The sequence below is a fragment of the Pantherophis guttatus genome, chromosome 13 (assembly GCF_059756535.1).
Source record: "Pantherophis guttatus breed Tessera chromosome 13, ASM5975653v1, whole genome shotgun sequence".
NCBI lineage: Eukaryota > Metazoa > Chordata > Lepidosauria > Squamata > Colubridae > Pantherophis > Pantherophis guttatus.
The window spans coordinates 22,910,733-22,925,962 of record NC_142075.1 but is presented as its reverse complement, the minus strand read 5'-3'; the positions used below and the strand labels follow the sequence as shown (position 1 = coordinate 22,925,962).

At 42.7% G+C, this 15,230-nt stretch overlaps 1 protein-coding gene across 5 annotated transcripts in view; it reads left to right on the top strand.

The window, feature by feature from the left end:
* SCAPER (S-phase cyclin A associated protein in the ER) overlaps window positions 1-15,230 on the top strand; it is a 114,579-nt gene that overhangs the window by 90,766 nt on the left and 8,583 nt on the right. For 2 of the 5 annotated variants that reach the window (XM_087878118.1, XM_087878121.1), the window contains 4 exons: window positions 5,307-5,498; window positions 7,397-7,448; window positions 7,779-8,057; window positions 8,862-9,058. In XM_087878118.1, coding sequence (XP_087734244.1) covers window positions 5,307-5,498; window positions 7,397-7,448; window positions 7,779-7,885 — 351 coding nt within the window. In that variant the 3' untranslated portion in view covers window positions 7,886-8,057; window positions 8,862-9,058. Of the gene's footprint in view, window positions 1-5,306; window positions 5,499-7,396; window positions 7,449-7,778; window positions 8,058-8,861; window positions 9,059-9,151; window positions 9,420-10,627; window positions 10,815-15,230 lie in introns of those variants that run through there. The other 3 variants (XM_060689483.2, XM_087878119.1, XM_087878120.1) reach the window with 3 other exon arrangements.

Here is a 15,230-nt window from a genome sequence, read left to right as displayed (position 1 = left end):
CGTTTTGACATTCCCTGGGCCAGCTACCCTTGAGAGGTTGGGACGGGGGGCCGAGCGTCAGCCGTGGAGGCAGTCCACGAAAGTTTACGCCAGGATATACATTCGATCCGGTTCTTGTTTTGCGCAAATGCATCTGTCGTAAACATGCGAGAAGTAGATCGGTCGACATCATTTAAGGGTAGACCTGATGTGGGAACGATGGCTTTCCATCCTTCCAAGGTTGGTAAAAGGAGGACCCAGATTGTTGGGGGCAAGAGGCTAACTCTGTAAACCGCTTAGGGAGGGCTGGAAAGCCCTGTGAAGCGGTATATAAGTCTAAGTGCTATTGCTACCTTCCTTTCCTTTCTTTTCCTTTCCTTTCCCTCCCCTTCCCTCCTCTGCCATTTCCTTTCCATCTTCCTTTCCTTCCCTCCCCTCCCTTCCCCTCCCCTGCCCTTTCCTTTCCTCCCTCCCTCCTTCCTTTCCTTTCCCTCCCCTCCCCTCCTCTGCCATTTCCTTTCCTCCCTCCCTCCCTTCCTTTCCTTTCCTTCCTTCCTTCCTTCCTTCCTTCCTTCCTTCCTTCCTTCCCTCCATCTTTCCTCCTTTCCTTTCCTTTCCCTTCATAAGGTCTCCTGCTGGACTATAAGACCTCCAAGGCCCCTTCCGACTCTGTCTGTTCTGTCTTCCTTTTTTAGCTTTTAAATTTTCATTTTAAAATCCAATTGGACATCTTTCCACACTCTTAGACTCTTTAAGGGAAAGAGTTAGCCTTAAAAAATCCAGCCGACTTCACATCCACCCTATTATAAGGGAGGGGGGAGGAATGGTAAATATTCCTAGAAAAAAATAAAAGCTCTACCTTTCTTTAACATTCCCCCCCCCACCCCCCAAAAAACATAAAACCTTTCTAATGTTAAACCTGGAAGAACCAGATGGGTAAAGAGTTTGACCCCTCCCGAGATGACATATCCTTCTGATTAAACGGTTACAGCCCCGGATTTGTTTATAGAGTAGCAAAGAAATAATGCAGATCTAATTTGAGAGCCGGAGAAGGTGCATTCCAGAGCTCCTCCACACACACAGGAGGAGGAGGAAGGGTCTCTTTTATGGAGTTATAAATAACCTCACCTAAAAGCATTTAAACGGTTAAAAACCGGCCTATGGTGCTCTCAGAACTCAGCTCCTTTTGCTTGGAAAGGATGGGCTCCTGTAATGGTCCGTCCGTGCAAGTTATCACCCCACGTCCCACCTTATCAGATTTTGAGTGTGGTCCTTTGGGGGTCTCCTAGAACGTTTTAACCTGAGCATTCCTAAGGCGGTTGACCCTGCGGGAGGCGGTGGAGAGGCAGACCCGGGAAAGAACACAAATCCAATGTAAAGCAGCGTGTTTCTACTTTTTATTTTCATTTTATTTATTATGTTATTTTATTTATTATTTTATATTCTATTTTATTAACCACTTAGAGAGGGCTCTAAAGCTCTGTGAAGTGGTATATAAGTCTAAGTGCTATTGCTATTATTTTATTTTATTTTATTATTATTTTATTTTATTTTCACTTATTTTATTTTATTTATTACTTTATATTTTATTTTATTTTATTAACCAATTAGAGAGGGCTCTAAAGCTCTGTGAAGTGGTATATAAGTCTAAGTGCTATTGCTATTATTTTATTTTATTTTATTATTATTTTATTTTATTTTCACTTATTTTATTTTATTTATTACTTTATATTTTATTTTATTTTATTAACCAATTAGAGAGGGTATATTATGAAGCAGTATATAAGTCTAAGTGCTATTGCTATTTTACTTTACTTTTATTTTACTTTACTTTTACTTTACTTACTTTACTTTACTTTACTTTACTTTACTTTTACTTTTACTTTTACCTTTACTTCACTTCACTTCACTTCACTTCACTTCACTTCACTTCACTTTACTTTACTTTACTTTACTTTACTTTACTTTACTTTACTTTACTTTACTTTACTTGTAAAATTTTACTTGAGGAATTCTGGGAGTTGAAGTCCACAAGTCTTAAAGTTGACAAGGTTGGAGACTCCTGTTCTAAGAAAGAAGGAAAAAGTAAAAACAGAGAAGAAATACTATAAAAACAACAGATGGGAAGTGCCATCAAGGCCGATCAATCAAAACTTGTGGATAAGGTTCCTCTTCCAGAAGGTGGCTTCTTCTGAGGTCCAGAATGTTAAGGATATTGGTGGCAGCAGATCATGGCAGAGTTCCTCACAAGAGTTGCCTTGTTGGACATCCCTCCTTTTTTCCTCGCCCTTGATGGAGCCACCCTCTTCACGTATGACTTTTCCTACTCTTGCGACATTTAAATGTTGGCTATCAAAGGTTCCATTGTTGTACCTTTGGTGAACGAGCTAGCGTGATTTTGGAGATAACCAACAAGCAGGAGCTTGAACGTATCTCTCCGAAGTGCCAACTTAACGTTGCACTCTCTTAACCCCTGGGCCTGGCACTGAAAGGGCATGTAAGCCACCAACCAGAAGCCCCGCAATCCGAGCACAACTCTCACACCAGTCCTGTGTTCAAGGAACGACAAGAGAATGCGTAGATCAGCTCCACCAAGTCTCCGCAGGTTGTACAGCCAACCAGATGAGAAACACGGAAATAAAACTTCCATATTCTTAAAAACAGGTAAAGGGATCAACCAGAGAGCCTGCTTTTCATTCAGGAATATATAAAGCATAAAATAGGACTTCTCCCCCCCCCCAAAAAAAATCTGCATCTACCATGAAGGAATTGAATTTGGCCTTTTCGTTGACTTTTCCATTTGGTGGTAGACTTTTTCAAGCGGCCTTATAAGCTTCTTATATATTATATTACATTTGTTAAGAAATGAAATATAAACCGAAGATCAAACCTGTTGAGTCTACATCTGAACCCCCTGAATTCAGCTGGTTTAACTAGCAAAAAAACAAAATGCCTCTCGGAACAGCCGTTTTCCAAATTGTTCTCCGCTGCTTCTTAGCATGCAAGATTTAGAATATAATATAGAACAACGGAGTTGGAAGGGACCTTGGAGGTCTTCTAGTCCAACCCCCTGCTTAGGCAGGAAACCCTACACCACTTCAGACAAATGGTCATCTAATCTCTTCTTAAAAACTTCCAGTGTTGGAGCATTCACAACTTCTGGAGGCAAGTTGTTCCACTGATGAATTGTTCTCACTGTCAGGAATTTTCTCCTTAGTTCCAGGTTGCTTCTCTCCTTGATGAGTTTCCACCCATTTGGGAAAGTTCTTCCAGTGATCCTCTCGGGATTCCGAAAGGATTCTATGGGAACCCAACATGTGGCCTTATTTTTATTTCAAGAAATGTTGGACATATTTCACCTGCAATTGTGAGGCTAGCTAGGCAGTATTTATGAACAATTTTTCCTTCCCCCCAAGATAAGGAGCAACAAGCAACGGTTTCTAGAACAAATCTTATTTTTCACCCACTCCCAGCCATGTGGCAAGGAAGCATCCTTGCTCTCTTTTGCTTTGCTTGTTTGCTTGTTATAAAATTGACAGATTTGCGGTCTTCGAACAAAAAAAAAAACCCAAGCCCATTAATTAAAAAAAGCATTTTTAAGTAGCTATTTTAAATTCTACTTCCTTGAGTCAGAGAAAGAACAATTATTGCACACATGGAGAAATCCACGTAGCTGCGTATCCCTCGGTTAATGATAATCTTCTCTATCCCAAGGTTAGATGTGACTTTGTAAAGGATAAAATAGAAATACGAATTTTCCTTGTTATGCGCCTTTATTTTTTGGAAGACCCTGGAAAAGAAGCAAAAGGTTGGGTTTTCAGAATTAAAATTTGTGAACGTTGCAAGGTGTACGGTCACCTTAGGTAGCTTGTTTTGAACGTTTGTTGGGGGTAATTTTTACCCTTGAAAAACCTGTATAAGAAATGCTTTTTTAAAAAAAAAACCCACAACTTTTGTGTACTTTTTTTTCATGAAAATAAGGAATGCACACCTCAGCAACAACGAACCACATCGAATAAAACTGGCCGTATTAATTAAAATGTCGCTTCAGGACTATTAGGACTTTTAATTGCAATCCTGCTTTTTTTATTATTATTATTTTGGGGGGAAGGGTGTCATTCAAAGCCACAACGCCTGGCACGGAGGGCAGACCCTCCCACGGCCGGTGTCTTTAAAATTCCATTTGGATTTAGAAGACTTAAGGGGTCCCTCTTTGTATTCACTGGAAGGTTTTCAATTTCATTTTCGCTATTGAACTAAAAAATGTGAACTATTGCGTTGTCAATCCCGTGCTTGACCTGAACTGCATTATGAACCGAGAATGTGTTCTTAGTGAATTGTTAAAAGTTCTTTGAAACTTGTAAATCCCTGTAATTTATGTTCCTCTGGCCTCTTAACCATTTCTTTCTCTTTCTCTCTCTCCCTCTCTCTCTCTCTCTCTTTTCCTTTTTGACCTTCTGGTTTTAATTTGGAGAGCACCTTGGTCCTGCCCCATATACTTGTAAAACACGCAGCTATTGTTTTTCTGAACCGCAACCTTAGAAAAAGCTACCACCATCCTCAAATTGGAGGAGTTTCCAACTGTTCCTCAAACAGTTCTTTTGTCATTGAGTATCATCCTCCTCCTTATTATTATTATTATTATTATTATTATTATTATTATTATTATTAATTTTATGGCTATTATCTTCTTGAGTGTCCCCTGACCCTAAGCTGATATCATCCACATTTCTTTATTATCAAGATTTTGCGGATTTAAATAACTGAAGAATTTTTCTCCGGAAGAAACCAGCAAGAGCTTAACATAACTTCTGTTGTAAAGTTTGCCTGCTTGACAGCAGCTCCATTTATCTAAACAATCCCGTCAAAGGCATTAATAAAAATCCAGATTTTTTTTTCCCCAAAAGAAATCTAATGGGAGGATCTTATTCAGCTGTTACTCAGAATCCAGCTACATGCAACACACATTCTTTTTTTTCCCCTCCGTTCTAGGTGGTTCACTTTTTTTCTGGTTGTCCCAAAAAACATATTATTAGTAGCAGAGATGTCCTAAGATCTTTGCCAATTTCTTTTTGCCTTTTTGTGTCGTTACTGAAGAATTACGAAGTTCGTATTTTCTGTAAGATTCTTACTGTGTAATGTTGTAAGTACCAGACTTAAGAAGAAGTACCTGGATGGATGCTTAAAATAAAACAATGTGGTTTCTTATTGTTGTTTAATACAAACGCTTCTTGACTTCGTAACTTGTTTTTAACTCCTTTTCCAGGTGAGCGGGGAAATCTATCCGCATGGCTGACTCTAACATGGTGGCTGTTTGCATTTTTCAGGTAATTGTGCAGTCCGGCCGCCACCCCACCGTGCTGCAGAAGTTGTGCCAGTTGCCTTTCCAATATTTCAGCGACCCTCGGCTGATCAAAATCCTCTTTCCGACACTAATTGCCGCTTGTTACAATAACCCACAAAACAAGATCATTCTGGAGCAAGAAATGAGTTGTGTGTTGTTGGCCACTTTCATTCAGGTAAATGTCGGTTGGTGTGAGGTCATCACACAGAGATTTCTGTCTTTAAAAACAAGAAACTAGTAATTTTTAATTTGAAAGAGGGAGGGAGGGAGGGAAGGAAGGAAGGAAGGAAGGAAGGAAGGAAGGAAGGAAGGACAAGTTTTCCATTTTTCCCCAAATGAAAGGCTTCTTTATTTGCTAAGTATTTTGGAGAATGCTCTAACTATTGGCTGATGTTTTTGCTTAAAACATCCATTCTTGTAAAAGTTTGAACAGCTGATACTTCCTAAAATACAGGAAAGCTCCTGAAATAGATACCATGATCCCATTCCGCAGACAAATCTAGTTTTAATATAATGCAACTGATACCAAAATGTAAATGTTGTCACATATTTAAATAGATTGGAGGGTTTATTTTTTTTAATTACAGATATGAACTTTAGATCCTGTTGCCAGTGGCAGTAAATATCGGCTAGGCTAAATGTTTAGATCGGAAACTCCGGTTTACATAAACAATAGTTCTTTTTTATGCATGTAAGGATGCACATTTTCTTGGCATGCCAGCAGTCTACTTTAATAACCAGCTTGCACAAAGCAATGTTTATTTATGTGCACATGTCCATGCATAGACAGTTAATTGCTCCTATCAACCTTCAGACACATTCCAAATTTGTAGTGCTTAACCTGTTGCAAATCTGTAAAATTGTTGAAAGATTGAAACATTTTTTCCCCATCCAGTTCAAGCAGTTTCTGCAAGAGTTGCTTGGCAATATTTATACTCGAGAGTGAAATTGTAAATAAATACATAAAAATATACCGCGATAAAAGCAAATAATGAAAAACAAGGCCTCAGATCATAAAACCGAGAGATCAGATCCATTAAATGAAGAACGGAAAGATAAAATGCAATTTTATAGAGGAAGGGTTTTTTTTTTGTAACTCTCTTGAAAGCATAAATTAGCAACTGCAAATTATTTTGGCTACCACAAATTATAAGAAAACAAAAGCGTTGATCACTTACATGAAAAATGAACTATTGTTTTAACCGGTAAAGCAATCAATATTATAGTTACATAATCCAAAACCGGGAGCAATCTAGCCACAGTCAAATCCAGCTTAATATCAATTAACGTTAATATCTTTTTAAAATGTTTGTTCACATAAACCTATCCAGTTCTGCAACCTGAAAATAACTTAGCTTCCTTTGGCCTCTAGAAATTGTTGTTCACTAATCTGATTTTCCTTTCTTTTTTTAAAAAAAAAATCTAATGAAACAGTATTAAAGAAATAAACAAACAATTAGGCCGCATAAAAAAGCCGAATTTGTTTTCTTCTCCCAGATATTTGCAAAATGAAAAACAGATTTACACAGATACTTGGATTTCCAGTTGCGTGCTCTAGCGGGGAGACACAATGAGAGGCCAGCATCCTATTTCAATTGTGGGGGGGGGAAGGGAAATCCAATGTGAGAATCTAACCCCTTAGATTGGAAAATAAATGTTTACCATATGGGGAATTGGGCTAAGCAGAGAGAACTCGGTCAGGTCGCATGTTCCAGGGATGCGATCCAAATGCACAAAAATAGAAAATAACAATGATCCCGTCCAAAAATAAAATAAAAAGAAGAATTGTCATATCATCCTTTTCTTTTAGAAATGGGGGGGGAACCATTTTTTTTTGTTTTGTTTTGTTTTTATATTAAAAGCCAAGTTTGCTTGTACTTCAGAGTTTTCCTCCTGCTAAAACCTATCACAACTGTGGCTGTTTTGACAACTTTTAGGGGAGGGAAGCGTTGTATTAAAGGATGAAGCATTTTCCGAGTCGTCTCGCGTAGGTTTTTGGCTCTCGTTAGGAAATACAGCCAGTATTGTGTTTCGGAGAATAAATTGCACAATATCTGGCTTTTATTTCGGTAGGATTCTACGCAAGGCTCGGGCCAAACAGACAACCAGCCTTCGCAACAAAGGGGTAAGTGATCTCAGGGCACACAAATTAGCCGTGGTCTTGGCTTCCAAAGTCACACGGTTGCATTTTAGGAGACAGCTCGCAGGGAAAACTGGAAGTTCCCGCTGGATCTTTGAAACCTGCGAAAAGTTGACCTAAAGCTAAAAACGCTTCTTTTTAAAAAAAAAAAAAAAAAAAAAACCTTGAGCTTCCTTTTAAAAAGCAAGAAATAGATCCCAAGGGAAGGCAAATCGGGGGGGGGGGGGGCGCAGTGGGTGAGACCTCCACCCCAAATCCAGCAAAGGATTAGCCCAACATCACTCTAAAGCAAATCCTGTGTTCTTCCTTTGACAGAAACATTCTTCAGTTCTCAAGATTATTTGGAGCTGTCAGACAGGTTCCCTCGGCAGACCTGGGAAGACGCCCGGGAGTTTTTCTTGAAGAAAGAGAAAAAAGGATAATTTATTGAATTGTTTGTTTGGTTTCGTTTGGTTTTGCCAAGAAGACGGTTTGTTTTTGTTTTGTTTTGTTTTTTCCCCTTGTTGAGCAATTTCGGTTGTCTTGAAGATGACGTTGGAAGGATTCTACGATCTTGGCAACGCATATAATGTAGATAAATATACATAGAGAGAGGTATATATATATATATATATATATATATTTTAAAAAAGGTATAATTTGCACTACTTCGGTTGGAAGAGTTGTACATATTTTGAAATCTCGTTTCATGGTTTTGGAAAACAAACGATTTTATTTTATTGTGAGCGCCTATCTTTCTGCAATCTGCCTTCTCCAGCTGGCATTACAACTCCCAGCGTTCCCTAGCTGGTATGGGTGTTGTAGTTGAAGATACCAGCCAAGGGATGAGATTGAAGAAAGACCTGCTTTCCTGCAGGAGGTCAAAAAAGTCAAAAATGGTAACCACGGCTGCATAATTGAAACCCCGCCCTCTTTTCTATCTGTGTCCATGGGCCCCATCTGGACTATGTTTTTTAACCATATCCTACAAGATTCCTTTCTCACTGACCTTTGTGTCCTGTGTTTTCTATACAGTAGAATATTTGGCATTCGTAATGCTGCTAAAACGATGTTCTAAATCGGTGGGGTTTTTTTTTCAACTTTAAGTGGTGTTTGACTTCAATTCACGACCGGCTGGGGAATTCTGGGAGTGGAAGTCCACACCTCTTAAAGTTGCCAAGTTTTTTTTTATTAAAAACACACACACACACACACACACACACTGCTCTCAATAGAAGCCAACCAATGATTGTTTCTACCTTAGTTCCTTTCATTTCAGAAAAAAAATTCCCCAGATTCCTGTTCTTGTCTTAGGACCTTGTCTTAAAGCAATTTATGTTGTTGGATTGTCTACGGTTTGGGGGGTTTTTTGTACAACTTTTGGTATCTGAGCTTCTAATGTTTTCGGGTTTTTTTTAGGAAGCACAACGTTCTCGATGTAGATAATAAGCTACGGGAATTCCAACCCCCAGGTGAGGATATTGGGGCACGGGTTCCGGTTTACTTTAAATTTTATGGGCATGTTGCAAATGTCGGACATTTTGATAATGGACGTTTTCAGTCTCTGTAAAGTGGTGATTTTCACTAAGTTCATTAAAAGAAATATTGGAACACTTGTGGTTGGACGGTTATTTGTATTATCATCATTTATCGTGATTCTAGGAAGCCAGCATTGAAAGTTATAGCCCTGATTCTGTTTCGTTTTTCAGATGATTGAGCCTCCAAGCCCTCTAGGAGATATTGCTGCTTTAACAAACAGAAACAGAACATCTTTTAAACCTTTGTTGAGGTTGCAAGTTCATGCAGAAGCTTAAAGAAACAGAATAAGAGAGTTGGAAGGGACCTTGGAGGTCTTCTAGTCCAGCGGTCACCCACCGGTGGGTCTGTGAGAAAATTTTGGTGGTCCACAGAAAAATTATTTGCATTTTTAATATTGCACTAAATCAGGAGTCCTCAAATTACGGCCCCTGGGACAGATACGTGCAATGAACGTTTGTGTTGCTGCAGAGAGTCTCCCCCTTTGGGATCTTTTTGTGTGGGTCGGAGGGGGGCAGAAATTCTGACTTGGGGTCTGTTTCAGCCTCCTGGTGTGGGGCTTTGGGCAAAGGCTGGAGGGAAGAGCCGCTGGTGGCAAAGAGCCAGAGGGGCCTTGTTGCAGTGGGACTGCGTCATGGCCAGGAACTGGCTGACCATCTCAGCCTGCTAAGCCTCCAGGCGCCAGTACCTGGCCTTGCACTCCCGCAGGTTGGAAAGCCTATGCTCCTAGTCCTCAGTGTGGTGCTTCTGTTGAGCCTCCTTGGTCAAATCCAATTTGAACTGAGCCAGCTGTTTGGCCAACTCTTTCTCGTGGTGGCTGCATAGCTCCAACAACTGTTTCCTGTTGGGGCCTAAGGAGCCCGGGCGGGCAGGTGAGGAGTGGCTGGGAGAGGAGGGGTGAGTAGGGGCCAGCGAGGCACCTCTCGATGTGAGTGACATCAAGCTGGCCACGCCCACCCAGTCACATGACCACCTTCCCACGCCCACCCAGCCATTTATTAGGCAGATCATATTAGTGGTCTGCGGGATTTAAAATTATGAATTTAGTGGCCCCTGAGGTCCAAAAGGTTGGTGACCCCTGTTCTAGTCCAACCCCTCACTCAAGCACTCACAGCTTCTGGAGGCAAGTTATTGTTCCACTGATTAATTGTTCTAACTGTCAGGAATTTCCTCCTTAGTTCTAGGTTGTTTCTCTCCTTGATGAGTTTCCACCCCTTGCTTCTTGTCCTACCCTCAGGTGCTTTGGAGAATAGCTTGACTCCCTCTTCTTTGGGGCAGCCCCTGAGATATTGGAAGACTTGCTATCATGAACAGCCCAAATGTAATATATCTATGCGAGGTTCAAAGCACAAATTCTGAATCGCTTTCAGGGTTAAAGCAGGGGACTCCCACCAGTAAGATACATACCCCCTTTTTTTTTTTCATCCACCCTCAGCATTTCCTGTTCTTATAGGGAAAAAAATATGAATGCCACCTTGAGCTCTTAGACAAAAAAACAGGATCTCAGCCGAATAAATAAATACGCCCCTCAGGAAGTATTTCCAAGGATTAAGAGATTGTGTCTCAGGTCTCCTTACTCCTGATTTATCTTATTCCTCACCATGATATATTCAGATATAGACTCTTTTCTGCCATTGTGAATTCTGCAGATGGCCTCTGCGTGCGTCTTCGGTACATCTGCCTCTTCCCATGAACGTTTCTTCTGGTTGACATTTGTGAAGGATAGAAATACCTGCCAAAAATGGAGTCATGAAATTGAAAGAGCCTAATTGAAACACCTAATGTTTATCCAGAAGACTCTCTTGGACAAATAAATGTGGATTTTCCTCCTCCTGATAGATATCCTACAAGCCCTCCTTTCCAGCCCGCTCCCTCCTCAAGTGTTGGACATGAGTTCCTATAATAACCATGATAGCTAGGGGTGAAAGGTGTTGAAGACCAGACATCTGGAAGCATCAGGCTGGAAGAGATTGTCTAGAAGTAGTGTTGCGGTGCAGGTGTCCCATCCTTCACCGTCGGGAACCAAAGCCAAGGAGATGTTTCTCCAGGAGGTCCTTCTGCAAGGTCTACCTCATGAAAGTCCTCTACAGGTTGCTCTCCTGCTCCTCAGAAAGCAAGGATGGCCTTGTAGGACACAAAATGGGATGGCTGCTCCTTTGGGAGTCATTCACTCCAACTCTTGTTACCTTGAGATAAAATTCCCTGCTGGCACCTTTTCTGCTGGGTTGCTCCCAATCCCTAAATGATCCCCTCCCCATTTTTTTTTTCCCCACAGATTTACCCACTTCCTCCTTCCCCATCCCTCAATCCAAAGAGCGCCTTCACACGTCCTGCTACACCCCAGGTGGGCAAAGGAGCAGCAGCAGCCTTATCCCAGCTCTCTCCTTTGCTTGCTTCTACCTGGCAAGCAAGACTTGGGAGGGGGGGGGCGCTTTTTTGCCCAGAAAAAGAGGCTTGGAGAATTCGGTCCCCGTTTTGCCTGGGAGCCCCCAGACTCAGCCTCGCGGGCATTGTGCCCCTGGAGAGTGGAGGAGGAGGGGGGGTCCTGAGACTCCGGGGCTATCCCTGTCTGGGACCCCCCCCCCATTCCAACACCCTCCCAGATCACCCCGAGACCCCTGGCCAGGTTGAGGCTGCGGGAAAGCGCCTTCTCTTCCTCCTCTCCTCCGGTGGGGAGTCAGGTCAATCCCCGGATCTGGGGGGTGGGTAGGTGGGTGGGAGAGGGACCCCCCCCCCTGTCTTCCCCCACCGCGGTCTGGCTTGGAGAGGCGATGCCAGAGCCGATAAGGAGCCGCCGCCGCCGCTGTCTAGACGGGCGAATTAATCAAGGATCGCGCTCCCCGGGGATTGCGCTCCGCCCGCCCGGTTTGCGCTGCCTTCGCTCCCGGCCGGCGCCAATGGTCCTTTCTCCTGCGGAACTCCCGGCTACAAGGGGAAAGGAAGGGGGGCGTGGGCGTCCTCTGGCTCTGTGGAACCCCCCCAGTCAGACCCAGTCTATCCGGAGACCCCCCTTGCCCGGGAGCAGGAGGAGGAGGCGCTGCTTTGGGTGGCAGCCTAGAAACGCGCGCGGGTCTCTCTTGGGATTGAGGGTTTGGGGGAGGCAAAACTGGGGAGGGGGCCGCAGATCGCCACACCTGCCCCCGGGGGGGCGGGGGAGGAAAGAGAGGGTCGCCATCCTGCAAAGGCATCCCTAGAGAGCCATCAATATCTGCATTGTTCTCGCCATCAGTTTTGCCTCCTGCTTAAACATCTCCCGTGAAACCAGATCCCCCGGGGGGAGAGGAGAGGAGAGGAGAGGAGAGGGAGGGTCCCGGGGGGAGGTGGGGGGAGGGCAGTTGGGTTCACTTCAGCTACTAATTGAGAGCAATTTGCTCCGCCGACTCCGTGCGAGGTGATTAAGGGGGGGGGGGTTTGATGAGCTGATGAAATCCATCCGTCCTGCCGCCCCCACCCCAAGACAAAAAGCTGCTTTGCATGGTTGTCGGAATGCACGTGAATTTCACCGAGGGAGGGTCCTGGACAGGAGTGCTTACCTTTTGGGGTCTTCCCCCCCCCCCAACGCTTCTCTGTCTGCAAACAGAGTGGATGCTGCAGTGCCCTTCATCCAATTCCCACTCTGCCTCTTTTAAATGCGTTTAAACGGGGGGGGGGGCGGTTTCTGCGCCCCTGCTGAACCTTCAACCTTGTCTGGTGGGGAAGGGAAGCGGCCCAGGAGGGCTGACCATTTCCAGGCTGCTGGCAAGAAACTAACCATCTGAAGCTCTGAAGAGTCTACTAGCTTGGGAAAGGGCACCACGAGGAAATCCCAGGTCCGTAAAGGAGAAGAGAAAGTTGGGACTGATCTGCTTGAAGTAGTTCTTGGGGGGGAGCCTTGTTTTAGCTATCTGAGAGGTTACAAGTGTCAAACAAGGACACCCGACAGTCAGATGCCTGGAGGAAGGAAGGAAGGAAGGAAGGAAGGAAGGAAGGAAGGAAGGAAGGAAGGAAGGAAGGAGACAGGAGAGAGGGAGGAAGGAAGGAAGGAAGGACAGACAGACAGACACTTGGAAAAGATGACAAAAGTCCGAAAGCAGAAGTTTAAAAATGCACGAGTGACTAAAGCATTCCCTCACCTCAATGAAACCATGATTCAAGAGTCCGGGCATTTGATCTGGAAATAAATGAATAAATGGCAATGAACAAACATTTTGGCCTCCTAACCTGATTGGCCAATGCATGAACAATTGGTAACAGATAAGCAGGTACACGATTCAGGCTCACAAATTGGGGTTGACCATGGCAGAGAGACGTTATCGTAGTCACACTACATGCTACTGTGTTGTTTTTTTGCAGGAAATCTGCCCTTTTTCGGACAAACATCAAATCTGAAAGAGAGCATTAGTACTTGAACATACAAGAATGACGAGATGTTTTTCTCACTCTGTTCATCCATAGAGCAGAGAGAACGCCGGTCTTCTCACAGCAAGATCAAATCCCAGCCCTTGAAACAGGAACTTTTTGCTGGAATTTTGGCTATCCTTGCATCCCTGAAGAAAAATTGATGAAGTCTTGTAAATACTTCTTGTCCAGCATCCAGACTCTCTATTTTATGGAACCCTTCTTGATATAGAATTGTCCATATTTTGTTTTTTTTGAGGGAATGACCAAGTGGGACAGAGCCGCCCTTCAGAAATGAAGTGAAACCACGAGAAAACTCTACACCGGCTTTGAATTCATGAAAACAAATGTCCTCAAAATGAAAGTATAATGAATGAACTCCCAATGAATGAATCCTTCCTGTGTGCGGACATTATATTTGACTTCTTAGTTACGCAGCAGCTCAAAACCTGGCTGATTTCAAGATGCCAAATGGGTTCAGAGCTGAAATAATTTTGGATGGGAATCCCAAGAGCGGCAAGACCAAACAATAATAATAATAATAACAGCTAGAAAAAATAATGAAATACTGCAAATTGAAGTTGAGTGATTGTGGAGGAAAAAACCAGTGGTTGTACCAATAGTAATAGAAGCCCTTCGAGCAATACTCAAAGGGTTGCCTAGATACATGGAAACTTTGAATTTATCAGACCCTGAATATTGTGACTTTGCAAAAAACCACCTTACTCGGAATTACCTATATATCCTCCAACGTTACCTTAACAGGTCCTTGGTTAGGACTTGAACTGTTAAATTTTTACCAATCCTAGACTGTGAATCGAATTGAAGATGATGATGATGATGATGATAATAATAAGAAGAAGAAGTACTTGGTTGATACCTAGGACGCTGGCAGCAACCCGTATCAACCATTAGCACCAGTCAATGGTATTTGTGATGCGTTTTTGAATGTTCAGTTGACTTGAGTTTCATGTTTAATGAATAAAGTATAATAAGAGCCTTGGTGGAGCAGCAGACTAAAGTGCTGTTAAGTAGCACCAGGTGCCTGCAATTACTGCAAGTTCAAATCTCATCAGGCTCAAGGTTGACTCAGCCTTCCATCCTTCCGAGGTAGATAAAATGAGGACCCGGTTTGTGGGGGCAATAAACTGACTTTGTATAAAAAAAGAAGAACACTGCTTGGGGGGGGGGGGGCAAAAGCCCTACTAAGCAGATATATACAAAAGTTTGAAGGTTATTGCTTAACACATTGTAAGCCGCCCTGAGTCTCCGGAGAAGGGCGGCAAATAAAGCAAACCAATAAATAAATACATTAATAAATTAATAATAATAATAGACAGTGGCAGGAAAAAATGACTATGCACTCTAATACGTTGTTAAAAAACATTCCATGCCCATTTGTGCAAAGGCACTGTAAGTCAGATTCAGCTTTTACTACTGAACAGAATGACTATCAAATTAAACTTTACAATTTGGCATCCACTGTTGAAAGAGACTGGAAAGCTGCAGTCGAATTCTTCCGAGGAAATTACAGCTTACTTAATTTTTAGGACAACCAAACGCTAGAACACAAGGATCAGATCGATTTCTCCTCTTGGTATTTGTTCTTTTATTATTCGGGTCAAATTCTCACTGTTGCTGCGCGATAATAAATAACAATAACTTACTTTGGTCTGCAAAGGCTGAGAAAGAACCACACACCTTCCATCCATAAAGATAATTTAACACTGGCAATGGGGAGGGAGGGGGGAGTTTGATTTGGGTCACACACAAGTCCTGCTGGAATTTTTCCCAGCAATCATGCAGACTCAGGAGAAGAGAAAGAGAAAGAAAAAAGAAAAATTCTCCTCTTTTGGGACCACCAAAGAAACGGAG